This window comes from Macrotis lagotis, chromosome 1 (genome assembly GCF_037893015.1).
Source record: "Macrotis lagotis isolate mMagLag1 chromosome 1, bilby.v1.9.chrom.fasta, whole genome shotgun sequence".
NCBI lineage: Eukaryota > Metazoa > Chordata > Mammalia > Peramelemorphia > Peramelidae > Macrotis > Macrotis lagotis.
In genome coordinates, this window is record NC_133658.1 from 799295284 (window position 1) to 799311205 (window position 15922).

The 15922-nt window shown below is 34.6% G+C and overlaps 1 protein-coding gene across 1 annotated transcript in view; it reads right to left on the reverse strand.

The window, feature by feature from the left end:
* Window positions 1–15922, reverse strand: part of PGM2L1 (phosphoglucomutase 2 like 1) — an 82141-nt gene that overhangs the window by 45281 nt on the left and 20938 nt on the right. The window contains exons 3-7 of the mRNA XM_074216862.1: window positions 14573–14679; window positions 13769–13853; window positions 8426–8509; window positions 3365–3558; window positions 129–318 (exon numbers count right to left, since the gene is read on the reverse strand). Of these exons, the coding sequence (XP_074072963.1) occupies window positions 129–318; window positions 3365–3558; window positions 8426–8509; window positions 13769–13853; window positions 14573–14679 (660 nt within the window). The remainder of the gene's footprint in view (window positions 1–128; window positions 319–3364; window positions 3559–8425; window positions 8510–13768; window positions 13854–14572; window positions 14680–15922) is intronic.

Below are 15922 nucleotides of genomic sequence, written 5' to 3' on the forward strand. Positions count from 1 at the left end.
TAAAATCAGGATTGGGAGGGACCTAAGGAGATTGAGGAAATCTATCCTAAGATATTTCAGGATTTTTTTCCATTTTAATAGAGATAAATAAAAAAATTATATTAGGTATTAAAATTGTATATACATACCAGCACAGATTCACCTTCTTCAGGATTTGGACATTTAACAGTAGAAAAGTTTGGGTCTGGATCCTGTTGTTCTGGTACTGGAATTGGAGGCTTAAATCCAAACATTTTAAAAGCCAATTGCACATAATCATGACCAACTCCATGAAATGATGTATGGACAAATTTTAAGTTTGTCTGCAAGTTCAGCTCTCTGAAAAAAATAACACAATTCAATCAATACTACAAATACTTATAATTATGATATAATGGAAAATGTCAATGCTCAAAGAAAAGGTAGTTAAAGAATTCTATATTCTGAGTAGAAATCTAAGGTGACAACAATAAACCACGGTACACAATTAAAGGAACAAAACATTCTAGTCTAATCTTTCTCTCTAAGTCTAGAAAGCTTAGTGATGCTTGAAGATCATTACGGTCACAGAGATCTTGTGATACCATGATAATTTTGACAAAATGGACATCAACTCCTTGCAAGAAGCAAAACTCATTTATTCTATAATGTTCCAAACTATTGGCTGACACTCCCTCCAAGATCCTATGACAGGCATGAGGAAATTTTTTCTGCCAAAGGACCATTTGGATATTTATAACATAATTCATGTTATAGCATTCATGCCAGACCAATATGACCCGAGGATTGGAGACTCCCCACCCCTGTCCTATGGAATGGCACTCCCTTTCTGCTTCTCACTGCCATTTTGCAATGGCTTACATATATGGGCAAACCTGATCACAAAATCTCAGATTTCGAGGGTTGGAAGATATCTCTTTTTCTACTAAAACATATCTAACAAATGGCCACCTAGACTGCTTAAAGATCATCAAGGAGGCTGAAATCACGACATCTCAAGGCAATTCTAATGAATATTTTTTAAAAACTTTTTTGGTTACATTTTGTGTTTCCAGTTTTTTCCCTCCTTCCTTTCCAACTTCGTATTGAGAAGACAAATATTTTACACACACACACACACACACACACACACACACACACACACACACACACACACACACACACACACACACACACACACTATAGTCAGCAACTATTATATATGTTGTAGGTCTACTGTCTTGCAGTGATCCACCTATTTCTCAGCTAATATCAGATTGTGTTGATAATTACCACCTTACAGTTTAAGATCTGGTACTTCTAGACCTCCTTCCTTTATATTTTTTCTGTTAATTCCTTCGATATTTTTGACCTTTTGTTAAAATAGCTCTAATTATTAAGATTTTCCTGTCATCAAGGCCAAATCTGTCTCTAAGTTCCATCCACTGCCCCTGTTTTTGTCCTCTGGACCCAAACAAAAGGAATCTAATCCTTCAAATGTTGAAAACAGATATGTCTCCCCTGAATCTTCTCTTCTTAGGTATAAACATGTCCTTTCCTTCAGTTCATCCTCTTGTGACAAAGTCTCAATTTCTTTCACCCTTCTAGTTACCCTCGTTGAAGCTGTCTCTACTCTCAATGTCCTATCTCCACTGTACTGTCCTGAACAATACTATATTGAGGTGAGCAAGCAGAGGATAGATTTTGTCACTTTATCTCCTCCAAGCTCTGACTTTATTAATGCAAACGAAAATCTCATGAGCATTTTTTTTTTTTTGCTTACTATATAATACTGTTGCTTCCACTTGAGCTTGCAGACTGCTAAAACCCCTGGATCTTATTCAGAACAACTAATCTTCCTCAACTCATCCAGAAATATATAGATTTTCAAAATGGTTTTATTAGCAATTAAGGGAATAATAATAATTAGAATTACATTTTAATATATTTTTAGGGGGCATTAAGTGGTCAGTATCAAACTATTAAATTAGGCTGGTCCCATGCCCATCTGCCAAGAATTTGACCTTAGTTCCATTTGAAATAACTATCTTGCCTGGGGACAAACCAAATCTGAGTTCTCTACATCTAGGCAACCCAGAGCTCTTATACTTCATCCTATGAAGCCTTCTGTTACACTGGATCCCTCTACACCAACCTCTCGTCTGGTCCAGAGCAACTTGTGGCTATGAATGGACCATATCAGCAAGATTCCTCACATATATTGAGAATTACTGAGAGTGAACCCTAATACCAGAAAAATGATTCAAGTTGACAGCATTACATATATAGACCCACAAGCCTAAGAGGAAGCATTGTATGAGATTTAAAGACAAAAGATATCAAGAGTTAGACCGTCCTCTACTGCTTCTGTGTGACCATGAATAAACCACTTTCCTCTTCCATAAACAAAAATAAGCCATGTATTACTTACTTCACAGAATTGTTGTGAGAAAGCAGTTTATAAATGGCATAATGTTACAGAAATGGGAGTTATTATTATTATCCAGGACAAGTATCAAATCATTTTACAGTAAAGGACATTCAGGTAATAAGTACTGTTATTCAATTGACTAAATTTCATTTCAAAAAAGATTATTTGAGACCTTGTTTAGAAAAGGGGAAAAAGTATATTAAAAATGACAAAAGATAATACATAATGGCTTGGTGGGGGAAATCAGAGAAATGAAACAAGAAAAAACATTTTTAAAACTACTTTGCAAGTAGTTTAAATTTAATATTCAGATAGGTATAAATAAATCTGATAGGTAATATGTTCTATGCTCTTCTAATTATGATATATCCCTCTATGTCTAGATTATGTGTCCATTTTGATCTTATTTCAAAATTACTTTGTAAGTAATTCTTTGGGGAATTGGGAAAAGTGAAACATGGATCTTGCCCCACAAAAAGTAGTTTCTCTGATTTTCAGTGATAGCTGAAAAATCAATTTTAATAGCAATAGTTATAAAATAAAATAAAATTTAATAGCAATAGTTATAAAATAAAATTTCATCTTATGTATGATGATGTAATAATTACATAAAAGCCTGTGCCCTACTCCACTCTAAATAAAAAGACTCAGAAGAATGACTACAAAATATCCAATGGACTACAAACTACTAGAGATTACTCTACACAGCAGAATGCCTTAGGAAAGGCTGTGAACTCCTCTGCTTTTTAATGTCAAAAAGAAAGCTTGAGGAAGGTTGGAGGAAATACTCTTGGGTTCCCCCCACCTTTATCATATCTGTCTCTTCCTGCTGTGCTTCTGTTTTACCTCTTCCAACACAAATTAACTGTTTCCTCTCTTTGGATCTGCCTAAATTGATTCTGTTACTGCCCAACCCATCCACATTTTTTTTGCCCTGCCTTAAAGTGAAGTTATCACACCTTCCTAAGCAAGTACCTGTGAAAACAGATCTTTTTCAGATCTTCCATGTAACGTGTACAAATATCCTGCAGAGGATCTCGCTTCAGGGGGCTGGTATCCACTAGATTTTCATTCCAGGAATCAATCCAGGGCTCAACACTTTCTTCGATACATTTCAGGATCTCTTTATCATGAGGAGATGTAATCTGAGCCCCTGTTTCCCAATATACCTAAATGATTAAAGGACAATTCAACAAATACTCATTAAAGAATCTAATATGTGGAAGAGAGAGGACTACAAAATTAAAAATGCAAGTCTCTGCCTCCAGGGAGCTTAAAATCAAATGAGTAGTTGTGACATTCACATAAATTAGTATGATCTATGTATGATAAAGAATCAAGATGAGAGAAGTATGCTAAAAAATGTTAAGGAAAGTGTGATCATTTTTAGCTAAGGGTCTTTAGGGAGGAGGAAGTTCCTGTTCTTGATAAGGATTTTAGCAGATAAGATGTACAATTTTGGGAATTAGGGGGAAAATAAACCTAGAGCCAAGAAAGAAGAAGCACACATTTAAAGTTAGAAGCAGTATGAAATTAGGAACAAATGGAGGCTGGTTTGACTAGACAGTGGAGTATAAAAAATAAAGCTATAAAGATAGACTCAAACCAGACTGGAGGGCATTAAATGCTAAGGTAAAAATGTATGTGATGGAAAATATAATTACAATTATTATCTCATTTGCCTTTCATTAATTGCAATGAGAATTTGACTTTATGTAAAAATATACTGATTTAATGTACTATTAAGGTGACCTTTCATAAGGGATCAGTCCAATAAATTCTGATCATAGCAATGATCATTCCAAGACTCTCAGTAAAAAAAAAAATAAACAGGAGAACAATTAAAGTAAAATTCATAACTATAAGTCAAGTCATATTCGCAGATACTGAATTCTATCCAATAAAAGACAAGGGGGAGAATAAGATTCCTTCTGACTTAATTTAGTCATATTTCTTATGTAGGAATTCCAACCCATAGAAGTCCTAACAGTTGATCAATATAATTTCTTTTTAAATCAGTTTCTATTTGAATACCTTCAGGAAGTAGGAGCTACATTATTTCATGAGACCACCCTTGTTGCTGGATAGTCCTTTATATGTTGAGTTTGTTTGGATGCCAGTAATTTCTATTCATGGGTTCTAATTCTTTCACTTGAAATATCATAAAACAAATCTATACTTCCTAGTGTTTTACAAATATAGCAATCATCTAATCCTCAAGCCTCCTTCCCTGAACCACTTCCCCACTCCTTCCATATCTTGCTACAGACTCATTTCTTACTCCTGTGTGCTTCTCATTTCCTCTATAGACAACTATTACAAAATAGCATTAGAACAGTCCTTTAGTCTAAATTCCTTGATCTAATCTGAATGAAAAATTCTTTAATTATCAATTCTCAAACAATATCATGCACCAAAATCTTTTCATATTATTCTTCGAAAAAGCTTTGTAACTTCCTGAGAGAATACTCGGCCAACTTAACAAGGAACTTAAGCTCCTGAAAAATGGATGAAAGTGGCAACCAGAATTAGATTGGAAACACGTGAATTTAATAAAAGTCATTACCTATCTTCATCCTGGAACAGAATGATTAGTTTAGGAAAAGTCTACTGGATGCAGTAAAAGCTAAATGATGAATCACAACTGTTCAATGAACTTTCAACTAAGATCTGGAACTGCTGATTGTGGAACTCTGTGTTTACTTGGAAATACAATAAATTTTAACTCTAAAAGGGTTTGTGCCAGAAAGTGATTTGCCAGGGCAAGAGGAATTCCCATCCCTTTGAATTTTCTCTCTCTAAGCAAATATCCTGAAAGTGGAGTCATAGAGCCTGAGTATGAATCTTGGGTAAGTTGCTAAACTTCTCTTGGTCTCAATTTTCTAGGACTAATAATAAAAGGAGATGGATAGACTAGATGGCCCATCTCAGGAGGTTCTTCTTAGCTCAACATACTTGATCCAAGGACTCCTATACAAGTGTACCACAGCAACTGTATTTTTGATCCTATGGTGTTCAGTATATGGAATGATGATTTTTTACCAGTTGCTTTGCCCTCCTCATTGGTTGTTGAATTCCTAAATATTGCCTTTACTGTACTAAAACTGTAAAAAATCACAAAAATTGGCCTGCAGGCTATAGTCTGCCAACCTCTTCTTTAAAGCCCAACTCAAAGCCTCCTCTTTCTCCACAAAGTCTTCCTTATCCTCTCAATTAGGAATGAACTCTATCCTTGTAATTCACCTAATACATCTTTCACAACTTGTGTATTATTCACACTTATTTGTGTATAGGTACTCCTTTTGTCACCCAAGACTAAGTTCCATAAAAGCAGGGACCATATATTATCTAAAACTTTGTACACTTAGCCAGTACCTTTTCAGAGGTCTCTACATAATAAACACTTAATCATTAGTGATATTTTAATCTTTCTTTGAATTCTTGGAACTTAGTACAGAATTGGCACATAGTAAAATAAAATAAAAACAAGTGTTTTGCTTGAATTAATCAAACAGTTCTTTTTCATCTTTTCTTCCCCAGGGAAACATTTATAGTTTTTCAGTTGTTTTTTAAATGACAGAATGAAAGAAATAATTTCATCTTTAGATGAAACCTCAGTGGCCACCTTGTCAAAACAATAGTCAAAAGTGAATCACACTTATGACATGCTGGACAAGTTATTATCCATCTTTTCCTTGAAGGAAAACAGTGAGAGGAAACCCAACAATTTCCAATGCATTCTATTCAATTTTTGGACAATTCTAAACTCTTAGTAATATTTCCTAATACCAAACCTAAATTTTGTTGTTACTATTCAGTTATTTCAGTGGTGTTCAACTCTACATGATCCCATTTGAGTTTTCTTGGAAAAGATACTGAAATAGCTTGCCATTTCCTTCTCCAGTTTATATTACAAAGTGACTTGTTGAGGATTCCACAGCTAAAAGTATCAGGGACCATATCTGAATTCAAGTTTTCCTGAATCCAAGTTGCACACTATCTCTATGCACTGTGCCAATCTAGCTGCCTACTCTCAATCTTTATTCACAACTCCTGGTTTTGCCCTTGGTGCCAAAATGAGTTTGTATATGATAGCCCTTCAAGTATTTGAGCACAGCATCTGTGTACCCTTGAATCTTCTCTTCTCTAGGCCAAATAATCCCATTTCCTTCAATACTTATTTAAACTGGCTCAGTGCTTTTTAACATGCTAGATCCTATCCTTTGGAAGTGGCTAATCAATATGCTTTCTAAAGTGTTGTGTACAGAATTGAACACAATACTCCAGATGTAGTCTGAGTAGGGCAAGAGTACAATGTCTCTGTGAGAAGCTCTACCTATTCATTTAAGTTGAGCTTGCCCTCAAATCCTCATTTATTCTCATCACACAGCTGGCTCAGTCTGAGCTTAGAGTCTACTATACCCTTAGGCCTTTTTCCTAAGGATGCCCTGCTTTATCTTATTCTTCTGAATTAAATTTATCCCAAATGAATTTTTTATTATTAGATCCAGCCTAATGCTACAACCTACCAAAATCTTTTTGGAAAGTGACTCTGTCATCTAGTGTCAATTCTCCTTGGCTTTGGGTTATATACAAATTTCCTAATTTCTTAGGCCTACCATCAATGCCTTAATCAAAATCATTTATAAAATGTTGATAACAGTATTAAATGGCATAAGGTCAAGCATCCCCTCTAAATCCAGCATTCCAATCACTTTGAATCTATTAAATTATACAGCTAACCCAAATCTTTGCATCCTTTCCAAAAGAATAGTATGAGACACTTTATTAAGTGACTTCATGAAATCTAAGTAAAGTATAACTACAACAATCTTCTAATCTACCAATTTAGTAAGCCTGTCAAAAAAGGAAATTAATTTAGCATGTCTACCTATTGAATTTCTGGAACCCTGATTTTCTAAATGTTTACTTTTTAATAATCTCTTTATTAATCTGTTCTAGAAATTGCCCAGGAATAAAAGTCATACTTATTGGTTTATAATTTTCAGAGTCCTCCTCCTCTTCCTTTTTTTTTTAAAAAATCAGGCTCATTATCCTCCTCCTGACATCTTTCCTATTCTACACATTAGCAATAATATCAGTCAATTCCATCAATACCCATGTATGTAGCTAATTAAGTCAGAAGATTGAAATTCATCAAGGGTAATTAGGTTTTCTTTTATGATTTTTTATTTCACATTTAATTAAAATTATATCTGTGTAGTTATTGTGGTAGAAACAAGGGCTTATGACCTATACAGCAGTCAGCAATTCTTCAGGCGACCTTTAAATAACCCATAGCCATCTGTAAAAATAGAATATGGGTATTACTATCCTCAGAGCACTCACTAATTTGCCAATGTCTCTTCCAAAACATGGTGCCTAAAATTATACTTTTGATGTGCTCTAACTAGACAGAATATGACTATCGCTCTAGTATCTGTATTATCCTTGTTTGTAATGTAGCTTTTACAATTTTCCCTTTCACCCCACCATTATTTTATTTTATAAATAATTTTAAGCCAGATCGTCTTCTTCCTTGGGCAGCTAGGTAGTGCAGTGGATAGAGCACCAAACCCTAAAGTCAGGAAGACTCAAGTTTAAATTTGACCTCAGATATTTACTAGCTGTGTGACCTTGGGTAAGTTTCTTAACCCTGACTGCCTGGCATCCAGGCCCATCTCCAGTCATCCTGATTCCTATCTGACCACTGGACTTGGATGACTCTGGAGGAGAAAATGAGACTGGTGATTTAGCACAGCATCCTCCTCACTCAAATCCAATTCACTTGCTTCTAATGGCATCATCTCCCTGACATCGTGGTCTTCAAAAACAAGGACAAACATGACCGTCATCCCCTTCCTATATCTGGATGTTTGATTTCTGAACTTAAATGCAGGTCTTTAGACCATTCCTGTTAAATAACATCCTATTGGTTTTAGCTCAATATTCTATCAAGCCAAGATAATTTGAATCTTGATTTTATCACATAAGATATTAATTACTGTCACAAAAGTTTGAATCCTCAAGATTTACCTTGTACCCATTATCTTCTTTACGGTTATGGGAAGCCGTAATCATTACACCTGCAACTGCTTTCAGTTCTTGAACAGCATAGGGCTGAAAAAGAAATTGTCATTAGTTAAATTATTTTGTTATTAAATTTTGATTTTAAAAATAATTTAGAGTCTTTTATTGTCTTTGCATTCCCAATGCCTAGCACATAGTAGGTGTTTATTATATACTACACAATAATCAATAAAAACTGCTTGCATTTACATACAGCTTTAATATTATAAAATATTTTATAAATATTACTGAATTTTATTCTCACAACAACCCTTACCTCTGGAATCAGGAGGATCTGAGTTCAAATTCAGTCTCAGACACTTGACATTTAATAGCTGTGTGACCATGGGCAAATCACTTAACCTTGATTGCCTCCAAAAATAATAACCACAACCACCACAACCCTGGGAAGTAGATGCTAGTACTCTAGGCCCTTTTTGCAGATAAGGAAATTGATAGAGATAGAGATTAAGTGTTTAGGGTCAGGAAGTCAGAGTCTGAGGCCACATTTGAACACAGGTCTTTCTGATTCCAGGCCCATAATTCTATTTACTTTGCATTAAATAGAAAAATTCATTTAAGAGAGTGGTAAAAAGGTATAACAAATAAAAGACATATACCCATAGAGAACTTCAATGACTGAATAAGAAAACATTAATATCATTAAAGTAATGACAGTCCAGATACCCGAAAGATAATTGATAAAGCTTTTATTAAGCACTTACTATGCCCTAGGCTCTGTACAAAGCACTGAGATAGAAATGCAAGCAAGCAAGCTAGAACTTGCCCTTAAGAAACTTATATTCTTTTTTTAAATTAAGTTTTATTTTTTTTCAATCAAAGTAAATGTGCCTTATTTTCTCCCAACTATCTGTCCTCCTCTATTGAGAATAACAAAAATCCCTGTGATAAACATACATAGACAAGCAAAACAAAAGCCCACATTAGTCATATCAAAAGAAGTGGACTGTGATTTCCTCTCAATTCTTCTCAAGAGTATACTAGCTGTGTGACCTCAAGCAAGTCACTTAACCCTGACTGCCTCATATCCAGGTCCATCTCCAGTCATCCTGATTCATATCTGACCACTGAACCCAAATGACTCCAAAGGAGAAAAGAGGCTGACAAATCCAATTCACTTGCTTCTCATGGCATCACTTCCCTGATGTCATCCTCTTATCACCTATCATCTGAAATTGTGGGGCATCATTTCTTTGATGAGAATACAAAAGTCTTTGAAAGTTGTTTGTCTCAAGTTGTTTGTCTCAACAAAATTGTTATTGTAAATATTTTATAAATTGTTCCACTGGTTTTGCTCACTTTATAATTTCACTCAGCATTTGTTCAAATCTTCCCAGGTTTTTCTGAAACTATGCCTTTAATCATTTCTTATGGAACAGTAGGATTCCCTCACTTTCATCCTGGCTGGTTCTTCTGTACTTGAATTTTTTCTTTCTAGTTGCTTGTAGTATATTTATTTTCTTTGACCTGGAAACTATGAATTTGGCTATAGTATTTCCATTGCCATTTTGCTCTCTGTTTCTATGGGATCTAGGCAGTTTTCTTTCTTTTTTCCCTTTCATTTTTCCCCCCAATTACTTGCAAAGGTAGTTTAAATTACATGCAGATGCAGTTTTCTACATTCACCCTTTTTGTTTTAGGTTTTTCGTAAGGCAAACGGGGTTAAGTGGCTTGCCCAAGGCCACACAGCTAGGTAATTATTAAGTGTCTGAGACTGGATTTGAACCCAGGTACTCCTGATTCCAGGGCCGGTGCTTTATCCACTACACCACCTAGCTGCCCCTACATTCACCCTTTTGCAAGCTTCTGAGTTTCACATTTTTCTACCACCCTCTCTTCTCTTCCTTCCCCATGGCAGGAAAAAATATGATATAGGTTGGACATGTACAATCATGTTCAACATATTTCCATATCATGCTGTAAAAGAGGAATTAGCACTAAAGGGGGAAAAAAAACATGAGAAAGAAAGAAAAAACATAAAAGAAAATTTTAAAGTGAACATATTATGCTTTACTCTGCGTTCAGATTCCAAAGTTCTTTCTCTGGATATAGATGGTATTTTCCATAACAGGTATCTCCGAATTGTCTTTGATTACTGAACTTCTGAGAGAAATAGCATCCATCACAGTTGATCACCTCACAGTGTAGCTGTTAATGCAATTCATATAGGTCTTTCCACACTTTTCTAAAGTCTAATTGCTCATGATTTCTTACAGAATAATAGCACTCTTATCATATTCATATATAATCACAACTTGTTGAACCATTCCTCAGTTGATGGGTATCCCCTCAATTTCCAATTCTTTGCCAATACAAAGAGAGCTGCTATAAATATTTTTGAATATGTGGCTCTTTCCCCCTTTTTCATTTATTTATTTTTATTTTTGCAAGGCAATGGGGTTAAGTGACTTATCCACAGTCACACAGCTAGGTAATTATTAAGTGTCTGAGGCCAGATTTGAACTCAGGTCCTCCTGACTCCAGGGCCAGTGTTCTATCCACTGTACCACCTAGCTGCCTCTTTCCCCCTTTTTTAATATCTCTTTGGGATATAGATCAATAGTGGTATTACTGGATCAAAGTGTCTGCACTTTTATTGCCCTTTGGGCATAGTTCCAAATTGCTCTCCAGAATGACTGGATAAGGGGCGGCTAGGTGGGGTAGTGGATAAAACACCGGCCTTGGAGTCAGGAGTACCTGGGTTCAAATCCGGCCTCAGACACTTAATAAATACCTAGCTGTGTGGCCTTGGGCAAGTCACTTAACCCCAAACACCAAAAACACACCAAAAAAAAAAAAAAACACAACAGAATGACTGGATCTGTTCACAACTCTACCAATAGTGCATTTGGGTGCAAGTTTTCCCACATTCTCTTCAACACTGATCATTTTCCTTTTTTGTCATTTTAGCCAATCTGGTGTGTGAGATGGTACCTCAGAGTTGTTTTAATTTTCATTTTTCTAACTAATGTTGATTTAGAACATTTTTTCATATGACTATAGTGAGCTTTAATTTTCTCATATGAAAAATATCTGTTCGTATTTTTTACTTATCAATTGGAGGATGAACTACATTATCATAAATTTGACTCAGTTTTCTATATAGTTTAGAAATGAGTCCTTTATCAGAAACACTATGTAAATTGTTTCTTATTAGGTTTCTTCATTTCTTCTAATATTGGTTGTATTGGTTTTGTTAGTGCAAAATCTTTTTAATTTAATGTAGTCAAATTATCTATCTTGCAATTTATAATGTTCTCTTTATCCTGTTTGATCATAAACTTCTTCCATTCCATAGATCTGAGATAAACTATTCTTTGTTCTCCTAATGGGCTTATGGATTCACCCTTTATGTCTAAATCCTGTAAACCATTTTGACTTTAACTAGTATAGGGTGTAAGATGTTAATCTATGCCTAGATTTTTACCTTACTATTTTCCAATTTTCCCAGCAGTTTCTGACAAAGAAGTTCTAGAAGCTAGGGTCTTTAGGTTTATCAAACAGTAGATTACTATAGTGATTTATTACTATATCTTTTGTACCTAATCTATTCCACTGATCCACTTCTCTATTTCTTAGCCAGTATCAGATAGTTTTGCTAACTGTCCCATTATAATACCACCTTCCTTTGCATTTTTTATTAATTCCCTTGATACTCTTGAACTTTTGTTCCTCCAGATAAATTTTGTTACTAAATTTTTTTATTTAATATAATTTTATGGTAGTTTTATTGGCATGGCCCTGAATAAATAATTTAATTTTGGTAGAATCATCATTTTTATGATATTAGCTTGGTCTGGATGATCTCAGTCACAGCAAAATTCCAGAATTGTTTCTCACCAGCACCAGGTGGACCCTGAACTTGGACAAGCACCTATAGTATTTGTCTTCCGGTCCTGAAGTCCTGTTGTGAGTCAAACTTGCCTCACTGTTGCTGTTACCCCTTCATTGTTGGGGCTACAGTATTGAGATGGCCTACACTAAAGTGATCTACTAGAGGGGACCTGACACATGTACCTAGTTTTACTCTTCCATTAGAATAAAGAAAGGATTTTGTTTATAACCATTGTTAGTTCTTTGGTTTTATTTTATTTTGTCTTATTTTATCTTTGGATTTTTTTATTTATTATTTATTATTTATTATTTTTATTTATTTGTTTATTATTGTGGTTTTGATAATCCATGAGAGCTCTCTCTGACTCTTTTATTTTTAAGAGTTAGGAGTTGCAAAGCTGCAGTAAGTTTTTGATTATTTGCTATCAGAGTTACTACATCATCATCTAATTCTTGCTGACTTCAACATTCAAAATGATGACTCATATGACACTACCTAGTTTTTCATCAACTGTAACTCCACTGACTTTCACTTCCACTTCACTTCACCCCAGGTCTTATCTATTTTTTTTTTAGGTTTTTTGCAAGGCAAATGGGGTTAAATGGCTTGCCCAAGGCCACACAGCTAGGTAATTATTAAGTGTCTGAGACCTGATTTGAACCTAGGTACTCCTGACTCCAAGGCCTGTGCTTTATCCACTACACCACCTAGCTGCCCCTAGGTCTTATCTATTTCTAAGAGTTTATTAATATTTCCCTTTCTAACTACAACTTCTTCATCCATCACTTCTCTGACCTTCCAAACTGTCTTTTACCATTGTCTGCAAACACAGACCCTCCTGCCCAATTCACTGAGTTCAGTTTTGTTGCCTCCTTCAGGCAGAACTTCTCCCATCAGTTGCTTACTCACCTCCTATACTTGCTAACTCTCTTGACATTTCACTATGTGAATGAAGATTTTTCAGTTCTCTTTCTACCTATAAAATTCTATGATCTGTGAATTTTTCTAAAAATCTTCACTAATCTGTCAGATCTGGACAATAAGGTCACACCATTCAGATTCTGGGGAGCTGAGATGAAAAATATTTTTCTATGTTATCTGGTGGTCAATAAACAATCATTCACAAATTGAGAATGGCCAACAAGTAAAATGATAAATATGATTTCTGGACCTATTAATTTTAGAATATGGGCTGAAACCCTAATTGGCTATTTAAAGGTCACTGACACATGTCATGATATGCATAGTAACAAATGAGCTAGAGTATATTTTATTTTTTAAGACTTTCAGTTATGTCTGAGGAACTTTTTCAATTTTCAATTTTTCAATATTTTCCACTGCACCTTACACAATATTATGAATAAAAGAATAACTCAAGTATTTGAATATATGTTGAGACTGTTAACAGTCAATCATTAAAACAAACTGTGTGGCTACTTAGACAGTGTACTTACCACAAAAGGTGTAGGAACATATCTTGAGAACAAATACACAGGCACTCCTTTGGACAGCAAAACTGCAGCAGTTAATTTTGCAAGTCTGCAAAGAAAATACCATACTTAGTCTCATATTTTAACCTTCTTTTCAGAGGTTTAACTTTTGAAAAATATACAAGTTACTTTCCAGTAAATTGTACAAGATAATATATAGCATCAAGCAATTTTCAAAAATCAGTAGTTGATTAAATAGGCCTCAAAATTTAACTTCTTACATTAAAATAAAAATCCAATACTGCTAAACCAGTAGAAAGACAGACTCTTTACCCTCTTCTGCTAACAATTCTAAGAATCAATGAAGTGACCAAAGGGCAAGAAAAACCAAGAAGACAAAACAAAAGATATAGAGAAGTCAAAATCTTCATAATTTGCCTCTTAAAAATTAAAATTTCACTGCAGACCACAAAGAATAATCTACATAAAAATATTTCATTAATACACATCACAGAAAAGATAAATAAGGTAAAGGGTAAAATTATTGATTTTCTCTAGCTCTAAACCTTTAACCCAAAGTTATATGATAGTAAAACAACTTAAAAGCATAAAATAACAACTTTTACTTTTAAGAAACTTATTTCAATTACAAAAGTTGGTTTTTTTGTTGTTTACTCTGGAATTCTTGACTCTTAAATAGTTCAGGAGCTCATGATCATATTTTTAATAATCTCATTTTTCAAGGATCCTACCTAAAATCATTTGTGTGACTGTTTTTCCATCTAAATCCAGTTCAATACTTAACTTTTTGAAATATGTATACCGTACCTTTGACTGCTGCAGCTGCTGGTCACCTGACCCCTGGTGTCATAGCCAACGACAAAACCTCTCTGCTTTAAGTCTGAAAAACATCTCTCGAGATATTTGTACATTCCCTAGAGCAGATAAAGCATTGAAAGATTAGCTCATTGCTAATGCCTTCATTTCACAGACTTTAATTCAATTACTAGTGTATTTGGTATCCAGTTTGTGTGTTCTCAAGGAACCAGTTTCCTTCTAACTCCACTCCCCTGAGAGGTTATTATTTGATATGCAAAGGTGAGGTAGTGATTCACTTTACTTACTTTAGTTTTTTTCAAATATAATGGCACAAAATAAATGTTTAGAAAGCATTCAACAGAATATTTATAATTTCTTCATAAAAGAGCAGATTTGGGACAGCTAGGTGGCACAGTGCTTAGAGCACTGGCTCTGGAGTCAGGAGGACCTAAGTTCAGATCTGGTCTCAGACACTTAATAATTACCTAGCTGTGTGACCTTGGGCAAGTTACTTAACCCCACGGCCTTACAAAAATAAAAACAAAAACAAAAATAAAAACAAAAACAAAAAACCAAAAATATCAACTTATAGCCTATTGATTTAAAATCTCATAAAATAGGAAAATACAGTCAGGGGTAACAAAAAAAAGTATAAATGTACCTAAAAACTAAAGTAATTCACAGCAAAAATTAAAACCATTTAATTAGTTCCCAATTGCTATTCCTCCACAAGTGACACTTTCCCCAATTATTTCCTTCTCTGCTAATGGGTCAAAATGTTCAAAATTAGGCATTTTCTTCAAATCTTTCTAACAACCTTCCGATTTCCAATGGTAACATCACTTTCTGGGTTATCTTGATTAAAAGTAGAGTCATGTCTTTTTTTAGTCTATGTAAACTAGTCTTTTCTCTATTAATTCTTCCTTTAAGAGATGTTTCTATCATATCTATCCTCTGCATCCCTATTGCCAGAACCTCAGGTTAACATTCTTCTATGAACCAAACTGCTGCCCCTTTTACCTTTATCTCTCTACTAGATTAGTCTTTCTAAAATATCATCAGCTTCTTCCCAACTTAAATCATTCAATGTCTTGCTAGAACCTAAAAGATCCAAGTCGATACTTCAGCATCCAAGCATTCCATAATCTTGTTATAGGACTTTGCCCAATTTCAATGCTCCTTAATGACTCCCATAGGAACAATTAGGTTGCCTATGCTACAACTAATCTGGTTTCCTAACAATGCCCTGAAATTCCCTTAGCTTCAAGGGCCCTTTTTATACATCCAAATTTTGCCCTGTCTTCAAGATCCAATTCAAGTTTGATCTATTCCATGAAAGCTTGCTAACAAACCCACCTT